At 26.1% G+C, this 12,660-nt stretch overlaps 3 protein-coding genes across 3 annotated transcripts in view; 2 read left to right on the top strand and 1 right to left on the bottom strand.

Annotated features, from left to right (window-relative positions):
• LOC105362101 (lipid storage droplets surface-binding protein 2-like) overlaps positions 1-5,779 on the top strand; it is a 6,040-nt gene extending 261 nt beyond the window's left edge. Inside the window, exons 2-4 of the mRNA XM_011499450.1 lie at positions 2,161-2,509; positions 4,655-4,904; positions 5,455-5,779. Coding sequence (XP_011497752.1) covers positions 2,180-2,509; positions 4,655-4,904; positions 5,455-5,717 — 843 coding nt within the window. The 5' untranslated portion in view covers positions 2,161-2,179 and the 3' untranslated portion in view covers positions 5,718-5,779. The remainder of the gene's footprint in view (positions 1-2,160; positions 2,510-4,654; positions 4,905-5,454) is intronic.
• Positions 5,780-6,820: 1,041 nt separating this feature from the next.
• ash2 (set1/Ash2 histone methyltransferase complex subunit ASH2) lies at positions 6,821-10,148 on the top strand. The gene is made up of 11 exons (XM_011499817.1): positions 6,821-6,843; positions 7,030-7,188; positions 7,259-7,437; positions 7,524-7,696; positions 7,954-8,089; positions 8,416-8,624; positions 8,713-8,890; positions 8,986-9,130; positions 9,214-9,349; positions 9,432-9,683; positions 9,972-10,148. Exons 1-11 carry the CDS (start codon positions 6,821-6,823, stop codon positions 10,074-10,076), a joined length of 1,695 nt encoding a protein of 564 aa, XP_011498119.1. The 3' UTR covers positions 10,077-10,148.
• Positions 10,149-10,454: 306 nt separating this feature from the next.
• LOC105362099 (bolA-like protein DDB_G0274169) lies at positions 10,455-11,381 on the bottom strand. The gene is made up of 2 exons (XM_011499449.1): positions 11,188-11,381; positions 10,455-11,024 (listed from the first exon to the last, which is right to left on the bottom strand). The coding sequence occupies exons 1-2, from the start codon at positions 11,216-11,218 to the stop codon at positions 10,744-10,746; spliced, it is 312 nt and encodes a 103-aa protein (XP_011497751.1). The 5' UTR covers positions 11,219-11,381; the 3' UTR covers positions 10,455-10,743.
• Between the last annotated feature and the right edge of the window lie 1,279 nt (positions 11,382-12,660).

Genomic DNA, 12,660 nt, shown 5'->3' with positions numbered 1-12,660 from the left:
ATATATATTCTGATTGAAATCTATTCTGATGCAATGACATTTATACATACAAGATGCACACATGCTTTCACACACTCGTTAAATATAATTCTTGTGTGAATAATTGCACATATTTGTATATAATTAACATTTTTCAAATTATAATTAAAAATTAACATTAACTTAACATTTATTTTTCTTCCTTGTGCATATATACATACATATATGTAAATATGCATGTATATATATATATATATATATATATATATATATCAAAACGTGACTGTCGGTGTATCGCTTTAACTTTAAACCCAATTGAATAAAACGTTCAATTTATCAGTTTAATAATGATTATGCACAACCAAAAAGAAATTTTCTGAATACCGGAATGAATTTTTAATCCAGTGATAAATTTCATAACATAACCTACAAATAAAATGATAAATATGATCTACTTAAATCAGAATATTTAAAAAATGAGCCTGATTTTTAATTAATTTTTGAAATAATGAATGAAGATTAGTTAAAAAACATTGAGATTAAATTCAACATGATTTAAATTGCTATAAGAAAATTGGTAATATTTTATATTGTAACTGTAAATATTGATATACAAGTATAAAAATTATACAAATATGATGGATCAACTTGATTGCTCACATTTATTATATAAATAAATATATGTATTAACTACGTATATAGTTTTTTAAGTATAGAAAATGATCACGTTGATCTTGCATATTCTCATAGTTTCTTAACTTTCACGATACTTTCACTACTAGATATCTCATAAAATAAAAGGAAATCTTTTCATTTATATATACTATTTTGGCCTTATTTTAATTAAATTCTTAATTTGTATTTTATTTTATAAATTCTTTTCATAATTGTATATATATATATATATATATATATATAATATATTTATTTATTTATTTATTTATATTATAAAAACATATATATTTATATTATATAAATCAAATAATATAAATAATAAATAATATGTATATATGTATAGGGATTATATAATATATATTTTATGAACAAATTATAAAATGTCAATAACAAGTAAAATGTTCATTATGTTCTAGTTTCACGCAATACATCATACGATGATGCAACAATTTATTTCTTGGATCATACGATTATTAAGATTTCATAAAAAAAATTGTTATTGATTTTAAAATAATAGTAATCTTACTGAAAATTTTATTTGTTTTCATACTTATAAACTATTTAAAAAATTAATAATTTGTAATAATATTTTTAATTCATATTAATTATTAAGAAACATAATTTAATTTTGATGTTTTCATACAAATTATATTTCCAATTATGATATAAAATTTATTAATTAAAATACAAATTTCTATTAACAATTATAATAATTCACGTGTACATTGCATCCGAATTTTAAATAGTATTTGGAGTGCAAACGTCATATTTCTTTAAGTTTATTAATCATAAAGAAAATATCATCAGTAATCATGTATTAAAAAATGTAAATATTACAAAATAATTCTGAATAATTAATAATTGTTAATGCGTATTATTTTTAAATCAAATAAAAAATTTTCAAATTATCGTCACTCAATAGTGACAATAATAGAAACAGTATTATTCAATTGCATAACAATATTTTTATAATTGTTTTATGGTTGTAAAGTAAATGTGATTTTGTTATTTACTTTTTATTTTATAATTTGTAACAATTTTAATGATATATCAATGTATTCAAGAGACAACATTAATGATATTTTTTTTCAATGTATTCTCAAATTCAAAAGTAATAGGCAAAACTCGTACAAAAAATATAAATCACGCATATATTGTATATATATAATTTCTAACGCTTTCTTCATTTTTTATTATCAATATAACATATTAATGTAGCAACAATTCCAAATAATAAGGAATTCACTTGTCTGGGAACTTGTAAATTTAATAAAAAAATAATGAGTCATTATAAACAACATCTATAATATGACTCATCATTTGATGATTCCTGCTATATTAGCATATACTAGTGAATAATTTACTCCGAATGTAGATATTGCATTACTATATTCCTAAAAAGTATTTATAAAAAATAGACATAAGATAATCTACATCGATATTCTCAAAACGCTGTAAAAGTTGAAGCTCTTATGTGACAAGACTTTAATTTCCCTTTACTTTTAGTCAATACTGAGATAAAGCTATGGCAAATAATTCGAAGAAAGGTAATAATGAGTCAAAAGTGCCGCATCTCGAGGTATTTGAACGTGTAAAAAGCATTCCAATCGTTCAATCGGCAATTGAGAAAACGGGATCCACCTACTCATATGTCAAAGATTCGAACAATTTTATAAACTGGGCCCTAAATTATGCCGAGGCTGGTCTTCATTATGCTACAGCAACAGCTGCCCCAATTGCTGCCCCCTTAGCGAAGAAGTTCGAAGGGCAAATAAATACTGTTGATCAGAAACTTTGCCAAGGTTTAGACATCGTGGAGAAGAAAGTGCCAATTGTCAAAGAACCACCCACGAAGGTAAGGCGAGAGCTTAGTTACATGTTGTCAAATTAATATAAGTTTATCATTAAGAGAGTCTATTATCATTATTAAAAAATTATCATTGTTTAAACTGTGCAGGAAGAATAGGATAATATTTTGTCATGTTATTTTAGGCATTGCAAAATCAGTAAGCAGTATATTTATGTATATTTTCTTGTCTTTAATCATGATTAAATAATTTGTTCATTTAAAATACTTAGATTGAATGAATGGAATAAATTGAATTTTTATGAGTATCATTATATTTCATTAAACATCTGTATTTAGCACCTATATATATATATATATATATATATATATATAACAGTAATAAATTATTTCAGTTATAATACTATTACTTTTTTTTTTTTTTAATAAATGGTAAATAATTTTTTGTAAACTATATATACTAGCTTGCATTTAATCGTTAGTTTTTATAATTAAACTTAGCTAGCAATTAGTCATAAAAGTTTTTTAACGTTAGTACTAAAGTTATGATTGATAATGCAAATTATAAAAACGTATACAAATATATTAAGCTAGTAATTAATCCATATCGTGTAAGCTCTAATGTAACTTAATTTTTCCTCCAAAGAACTCGCTTTGTCTGTTATATCTGCGTTATACTTAATTTAAAATACTTTATATAAAATGAGATAAAATTCAGATTACCTTTTTAATATCAATAGCTCAAATCAATAAAATAATCCTCTTTTATATTTTATTATTAATTTATTTACACAGAAATATAGTAAAAAGTGTATAAAAATTGGTAATAATATTTCAAAATAAAAGTACTAATGTAAATCAAACCATATAAACTTCTTTAATAATTAATTAGCAGTATCAATAGTAAAAATTTATTTGATTTAACTATAAAAAATCGTCACTCCAATATCTCGAATATTCGTAAAACCAATTAAATCCTAACACAATTGAAATTATTAGAGGTTTTTGCATAAACTATAATTTGATTATAAAAAAATTAAAACAGTTTTTCACAACATGAAATTTTCGTATCTTACATTGGAATCTATTTTTATTTGAATATTTGCGCACCTATTTATATGTAGACGAAAACATCGGTTAACCGATAACCGGACGAGCCTATGTCATCGAAAACGATCGCATTGTTATTAAACACTGTATTTCATATATAATTATTTGTAGTATATCTACTTTTAAGTAGTGTATGACTTAAAGCTACAAATTTTAAAATAAAGATTTGGGTAAATTTACATGCGGCAATTGTTATTATGATTTATTAATTTTTTAGTTTGTTTAACATATTGCTATTTTAACATAATTTAACATTCTACAAAACATATTGCTGATTTTACATTGTGAAAAGCTTAAAATGCAATGACATCATGCCATGTCATTCATTATATTAAGATATAAATTTTATATTACATATGCTTTACTGCAGTATAATAAGTTTAATAATCTTCGGCAATAAATATAATTATTAGAAAGTTATATTTGTCAATATATAGTATAGTAAAACAATGATTTATTTAGAAAAAAAATTGAAAGATCACATTAAATTTTATGCTTATCTTTATGTGTACTGCTGCTACACTTATAAAATACTTAATACACTTATTAAACTTAAAAACCTTGAAATTCTTTGATATATCTATTGCTCAAGTAGAATATTTTTATAAAAAAAGTAATCATATTTACTTGTTGTTCATTTAACGCCTATCTATCAACGTATTCTTCATTTATATAATAATTATAGGAAAGAAAGATCTTATATCAATGTATTCTTATATAAAATCAATGAATACACTATTATTATTATTATTTAAATATTCCAAAATAAGTGGAACTTTTGACTTCATTTAACTTTTAACCATATTTTCTATTCCTTATCAAATACAAAACATTAATAAGTTATATTAATAGCATCATCATCATCATCATCATCATCATCATCATCATCATTATCATCATCATCATCGTCGTCGTCGTCGTCGTCGTCGTCTTCGTCTTCGTAGCAACTAGTATCATTACCACTGAGCACACATGGAATTAATATTCCACCGTTTTAAACATGTAATAAACGAAAATCATTATTAATCTGCATTTAATTATTAGCATATTCACTTATGAATATTATTTTACTCTATTATTCAGATCTACGAATCCGCAAAATATGTGATGAACAGCTCGCTTCAACCGACAATCGAAAAGTTAATGTCTGCCAAGGATTCGGCCACCACTCAAGCAACGGCCTTAAAGGAGATTAGTGTCAACAAAGCTAATGAGATACTTAACACTCATTATGGATCTATGGCTGTTCAAGGCGTTGACAACACAAGCGTGCTGGTGAATCGTCTTCTGGATCACTATTTCCCGCGTGTAGAGGATGAAGAAGAGAAGCCAGGTAGTATTGGAATTATCATTGATAAATTTATTATAAAGTCTGTAGAATAACATTGGTTGTGTCTTATGAATGTATATTGCGAGTGGATAAGAGTTGAGATTCAGTTAACCAAATTGAATAATCAATGAACAATGAAAATATAATTAAGAATTAAAATTAAAATGCTATGTCAATTAATACTTCAAATAATACGTCAAATAATGCTATGTCGATTAATACTTATAAATAATCTTCGATTTGATTCATTATGAAAGTTTCTTGAAATTATTTTCATTAAAATTATTCAAGTGGAATATAAATATATGTAGATATAATGTTTAAAGAATTCTCTTCTATTAATTATTTTTAACAGCGTTCATGCGGGATATCAATATTTTTGCATTTTTAATATAATTATTGTAGCAATGGAGCTTCAATTAATAATAATAATAATAATAGTAATAATACATAGTCACTGTTAATGTCTTCTCTTAATTTCTCATAAAATGTCAATTATTAAAAAAAAAAAATAAAAAAAAAAATTATTAATTAGAATTTTCACAATTTCCAGCACCAGTTTCAGCCGAAGAAAATAAAGTATTACATGCTGTACAAACAATCGGACAATTATCCACGAAAACTGCCACCAGGGTCTATCATTCTGTATCCGCACAATTAAAAACTATAAAGAAAGAAGATGTCGCGAATTATATGGCAAGTGTTGTTTCGATTCTTCATTTAGCAAACTTTTTGAATGTGAGTCAGAAGGATGACACAGGCTGTAGTTCAAACAATCAATCAACAACATTAAACGATGATAAGCTGAAAGACTAAATACAATTATAACGTTGACATAATTTATAAATGAAATGCTATCAAAGATTAATTGTGATTAATTTAAAACAAAATAAATGTTCAAAACTTTTTTGAGATAATATATGGTAATATTATAAATTTAGATATATTTATTAAAATCACAGGATATAAGTAAAATAAATCATATCAAACAATTGCGAGTGTTCTCATGAACTATATGTTTATGCTAAATCATTAAGTACAAGATTTTACAAAATTTTTGATACATGCATATTGTACTTCTAATAAGTATACTTTAAAATAATATTTTTTGAATGTTTTAATAAATACAATTGGAGAATACATATTATGAATATTATTTCAATCACCACCTTTCAAACTCCTTAAATAAACGACTTATAGGTCAAAGTGAAATTAAAAACTTTTAAAATACATTATATAAATGTAATACAACATTTTCAATACTTTTAATAGTTTTAAATACTTTTTCATTTTATAACACGAAATATATAATGTATAAAATTTCGCAACTTTAACAATTTTCCGAATATATTATCTATAATATTTAAAAATCATAAGAATAATAAAAAGAATATCGTTTTAAATCATTAGAAATTGTTAACTATTTTTTTGTTGTTTTCATTAATAATAAATGTTCACTTTAGAATGTTTTTTATAGTAAGAATATTCAACATAATCGTAGACATTTTGAATATAATTTAGATTTATCAATATTTAAAAAAATCCGTATTATATATATATATATATATATATATATATAATTATTACGGGTTACGGTTGTTAACTTGCGGTTGTTTTTTATGTATTTATATGCATATACATTAGCTTTCATTTAACTATTAATTTTGAAAGTTAAATTAAACCTGCAGTACTTACGCGAAAACATTCGCTTCCGTGCTTGAAATTTAATAATTTTTTACAAAATTCATTTTAGCCTCTTACACATATAACCGTAGTATTAAAGAAAGATAAAACCAGAATTAAAAAAGACGGGAGTGCGATAACAACTTGACAACTCTGTACCATAGTAATGTAGTTGCCGCCGTACTGCTAAACTATGTTTAGTGTATAGTAAAGTTTTATTTTGTTTACAAGTAATAATGTCGATTGAAAAAGTAGAGAGGTAAGAACAATTAAACATTTTTATGACTGCTTTAATTTCAATTATATAAAAATTTATTAATTTAATAGAAATAACATGAAAGTTCATACACTAATTAGATTTTTTCACATAAAATTGTAATATTTGAGGTTAGGAATAGTAAATTTATATATTTGAATGTAAAATAATAAAAATTCATTTATGCAGCACTACAGTAGAAATTGTGGATAATCCCAAGAATAATATAATGGACGAAAAATTAAATAATAAGTATGAAGAAAAGCCAAAAACCGATAATAAAACGGAAGAATCAGGTGATAAAGTAAATGGACGTAATGCTGTCAGCGAAATTGGAAATTGTTATTGGTAAGATTATAAATAAGTATAATTGTGAGTTACATATGGTGTTTATGTCATGAAGTTTATTTTCGTTTAGTGGAAAAGATAGAAATTTAAATATCGCAGAGCTGTTGTGTGCTAGCTGTACCAGATGGTTTCATGAGTCTTGTATTGGATATCAATTAGGAAAACTTGTACCTTTCATGACAAACTATGTATTTATGTGTAAAAACTGCTCACAAACTGGATTAGAAAGTTTCAAAAAGAATCAAGCTCGTAAGTTAGAGAAAGTAATTATTATAATATGTTTATTTATTTCACATGACTTCTCACAAACTTCTATGCTCTGTTCTATTTAATAGAATTTCCACAAATGTGTGTCACTGCTATTGCAAACTTAATACAAAGTTGTCAGAAGGAAAGCAATAATAGGACATTCTTTCATAAGGATCGAGACATTATTCCTTTTATAGAATGTCATTGGGAAAGTATGACAACGATGCCACGGAGGGTAACACAATCCTGGCACTCGCGAGTTAGTATTTGAGTTTAAAATTAATTTGACTTTTACAAAAATTGAAAAGCATTTATCGGCAAGTACTTTAAGTAAAAAATCAATACCAAATTTTAAAAGATAATTTGATATTAAGGCTTATATGTTTGAGATTATATTATTATTCGGTATTGTATTGATTGTATTAAAAAATATTTACAATATTTAAAAGAGCTACTAAAATCCACTGGCCTGTTTTAGTAAATGAATGTAATTTTCTTCTCGTTTATAAATTAAAGATTCACAAAGCTTTAACAAAAGATCTTGGAACGCTTTTCATAATGGATGAGAGTTCCACCGATGGCCAACTATATGGGCTCGCAAGTTCGGATTTAATAACTATTAAGCCAAATTATGAGGGAATGGTTAAAGGAGGTATGTGTTACAACTATTAATAAAGAATTAGAATGGTAATTTTATCAAAATTTTTATATAATCATATGTGATCATTACAAACCATTGTTATTTTAAAAATTGTATTAGTACATCTTCAGTTAATTTTATTCTAAACATTTATTTTAAGCAAATTATCATTATTTACACAAATGTCACTATTGAATGACTAATTTATCAAATTAACATTAATTGTTTACCATATTACATATTACAACCAAAAGTTTCCATTACTTTTTGTCTTCTGTATGGATAAATGAAATTATAAACAATATTCTGCATACCTAAACTACTACCAAAAACTTTAGCACCAATTCCCGGTGGAATCCGTGGACGCAATGCAAAACGAAAATTTCCTGGTGAGGGTACTGGGACTGGACCAGGCAAAAAAGGTAGAGGATCCGATATGACGACACCAAAGTTACCAGCACACGGTTACCCACTTGAGCATCCCTTTAATAAAGATGGTTATAGGTATATTTTAGCCGAGCCTGATCCACATGCACCATTTAGACAAGTAAATTCATGAAACTTTATGTAAATTTATCTTCTTAACATATAAAGCCTTCTTGGATTAAGATATATTGTATTATATTATAAATTAGGAGTTTGATGAGAGTAGCGATTGGGCTGGAAAACCTATACCAGGTTGGTTATATAGACCCTTGAGTGCAAGCGTGGTACTTCTTGCACTACACGATCGAGCACCACAAATGAAAGTTTCTGAAGACAGATTGGCGGTTACTGGTGAAAAAGGATATTGCATGATCAGAGCCACACATTGTTAGTTATTTAAGATTACTAGATTTAAGAAATACATTCATATAACTTTAGCCTTAATGGTTTGATAAGGGTTTGTTCGATATCTTATATTTTAGCAATTTGTAAAGGGGTATGGTATTGGGAGGCAACTATAGAAGAGATGCCCGAAGGTTCTGCAACTAGACTTGGTTGGGGACAAGAATATGCCAATTTACAGGCTCCTTTGGGATATGATAAATTTGGTTATTCTTGGCGTTCGAGGTAAATAATATCTGTAGAGAGGTCGAGTTAATTTATGTATATGTAAATTAATTGATGCCTCGTGAATATTTGATATTTTTCAGAAAAGGTACGCGTTTTCACGAAAGCAGAGGCAAGCATTACAACAAAGGATACGGCGAAGGTGATACATTAGGATTTCTAATAGTCTTGCCAGATCTGTATAGTCCAACTCATATTCCTAATACGTACAAGGATCGTGTTAGTATTACAAATAATATTTTTAACATTTATTATACATATTTACTTAGAGATGATAAAAGATTTTTCACTGTAATTGTAGCCATTAGTAAAATTTAAAAGTCATTTATATTATGAAGAAAAAGATCAAGTTCCCGAAGCTATTCGAGCTTTGAAACCTCTTTTAGGAAGTAAAATCATATATTATAAAAATGGAGTTTCGCAAGGAGAAGCATTTATAGATATTTATAATGGTGCTTATTATCCATGTATTTCTATTCATAAAACTGCTACGGTATCTGTAAATTTTGGACCACATTTTAAATATACACCAAAAGACTTAAATTTTAGAGGGGTAAGTGATATGATTGAATCTTAATTTTTATAAAAAAAGTATTTGCATAAACTGTTTTACCATTAATTTAAATCAAATTGCATTAAAATGAAATGACAATGTAGTTTGACACGTTATGCATAAAAATTTCTCAGCTATACTCATTTCTTAACTGAAAATGTAACCTGATTATTTAACAATTATTATTGTATAAACACTGTTTTTCAAGTAATTGAAACGAAATGAAAGTTGACATTTACATTTCATAAAATATAATTTGATTTTTTTATAAATTTTTATTTTTTCCAGATGTACGAAAAGGCAGAAGAAGCAATAGCCGAACAGTCAATGGCGGACATGCTTTACTTCACAGAGAACGAAGGAAAATTAAGATTAGACACCTTCACATTATGACATTAGTGAACATTTTTTGTTTTGTTTTGTATTATTTTAGGTAAAATTATAAAACAGTACACCTTCGTCATATAGCTCGAGCAATTATTAAAATGAAAAAAATTTTTTTTTGTTTTATTTCTTTGATAATTTAATTCAAAAGCCATTTTTGCATTAGAAAAATTAATTATATACATATATTTTTTATTCTTTTAAGTTTTCTAAACAAAGATATTGTATAAAGATGTAAGTAATATATAAAATTGACTATATATTTACATTTATAATAAATAAAATTATCTTATATCTTTTTAAAAAATATGTGATGTAATATAGTTTTTTACAATTTAGCTGATTATACCTATATGATAATTCTATAATATTTGACAAAATGGGATTGTCAAAATTTTTTATATAGAATTGTAGTATAGTTTAAAATTTATAAAAATTATTTACCAAATCCACCTTTACAACTAGGACTAGGTTTAATATTCTTGTCACTTACTTCCCATTGAGTTGGTGTTTTTGCCTTGGAAAATTAATATTATATTTTTAAACGAAGTAAGTAAACATAGACTGAATATTGTATACTCACTACAATTGAAAGTGCATGAACTCCATTTTGCAATTCGTCGCTAAGTAAATCCATAACCATTCGATGTCTCTATATTGGAATAAAATATCTTGTTCAAACATAATAAATTATTGTCTGATTAATAAAACGTTGGTTCTTTAAATCTTTATTTACCTTAATCAATGGCATGTTTTCAAATTTTTGTGATACAATGATAACCTTAAAATGTGTTTCCGAACCCTTTGGGACATTGTGCATGTATGATTCATTTGTTACGTCCATATGCACTGGTAGAAAAGTTTCCTTTAATTTCTTTCTAATCAATAATTCCACGGGTTTTGGATACAATAAATTGGTCATACTGCGAATTAAAATGTTGCAACTGCAATTATAACCTGTAAATACCATGAGCAAATTATATTCACTTTCATAAAAATAAACGGTAATTGTAAAAAAAATTAATATTTATAGCAGTTTTTAATCATACGAGAATGAATGGAATGTTTTTTTCAAGTATCGGACACACGAATTCTTGTTTATTTCCCTCGGCTCACTTACCTGGTATTATTTGAGCCAAAAATCTTAACATTTACAAATGATTTTAGTTTTATTAATAAAAGGTAAAAATAATTAGTCCGTTCTATTAGATGACAAGTCCAATTATAAGAAAATATCGTTATTTATTTGGATACGCTTAAAGCAACAATGCACAACTGCACGAGCAGATGCTTGTATTGTTACTGCAAGTGTACCACGTGATTGTTCGCGGTTTGCATTTCATTTCTCTCTGATATAATATTTAATGCCTATTTTGAAAATAAAACGAAGTGTATAGTGAAATATTATCGATAAAATTGAAAAACAAGAATTTTTTATGAAAATTTTTTATCTGCAAAAAATTAATTGATTAATATTCGATTAGTGAGCGTTTCCTCCAATAGCAATTGAGATTATTTTTCTTACAATAACAATTAGTGATTGTAATAAGGTAAGTTTATTCGATTTAAATTCGTCATCGAATTCAGTCGCTGAGTAGCAATAAAAAGAATAATTATTTTTTTATTTTTTTTTTTCAAACCGCACGTTTTTCAAGATTATGATCTGATCTGCTTTTAAATTTTACAATAAAAACAATTTACTTTATGTTGTACATAATTATACAAAATGATCTCTCTTATGAAGATGAAAAATTAAACAAATTTATTTCCAAGAACCAGCATTACCGTTAGCATTTATAACGATAATATGACATAATGAATTATGAAGGATTAGAAAATTATAACAGCAAAGGAACATAAGTTTGAAATACTTTATTTGATATTGTTGTATTCGAACATTGGAAAAGAAAGAACGTAAAGCTGCGTAAAGGCTTTTCTAATGATACAACTTGTTTGAAAATTTCGCATTATTATCAAGTGACTAGGAAATAAAAGAGCGCAGCTTTAAACTATCGAATCCTTTTACATAAAAAGAAGGTACGGCTTGTTTGTCTTTTCATCGTTATTACATACATTTATCAGATATGTGTTTAGGCACATTATAGGTCTTCATTCTTTACAATGTATAGCTTTGCCACTATCAATTCCATGTAAATTCATCGTATTATTCGTAAAATAATTTGCCGCGAGCAGAGTTCAAATCGAGATGAATTAAACAAGGCATATACGAAGGGATGATCCTTCGTGCAGGCTGACCAGCGATGTTTTCCATACTCGTTTATTAACATTTAATTTTGTTATTACTCTCTTCTGGTTGAATGTGCTAATATTTGAAAATGAGACGGGTCACGGATTTTAGGATCAGATGCACAAGCCTTTCTAAAATGACAATTCGTTCGAATACGCGCGCGCGCGCGCACACACACACACCACGCATATATTTACACAGACGCACACACGCTCGCACACGCACACACACACGCACACATATGCCTACGCATACATTAATATACACATACATATATACATATATACATACATATATATATATATATATATATATATATATATATATATATATATATATATATAT

The sequence above is a fragment of the Ceratosolen solmsi genome, unplaced genomic scaffold (genome assembly GCF_000503995.2).
Source record: "Ceratosolen solmsi marchali unplaced genomic scaffold, CerSol_1.0 scaffold35, whole genome shotgun sequence".
Classification (NCBI taxonomy): domain Eukaryota; kingdom Metazoa; phylum Arthropoda; class Insecta; order Hymenoptera; family Agaonidae; genus Ceratosolen; species Ceratosolen solmsi.
This window is presented reverse-complemented; position numbering and strand designations above follow the sequence as displayed.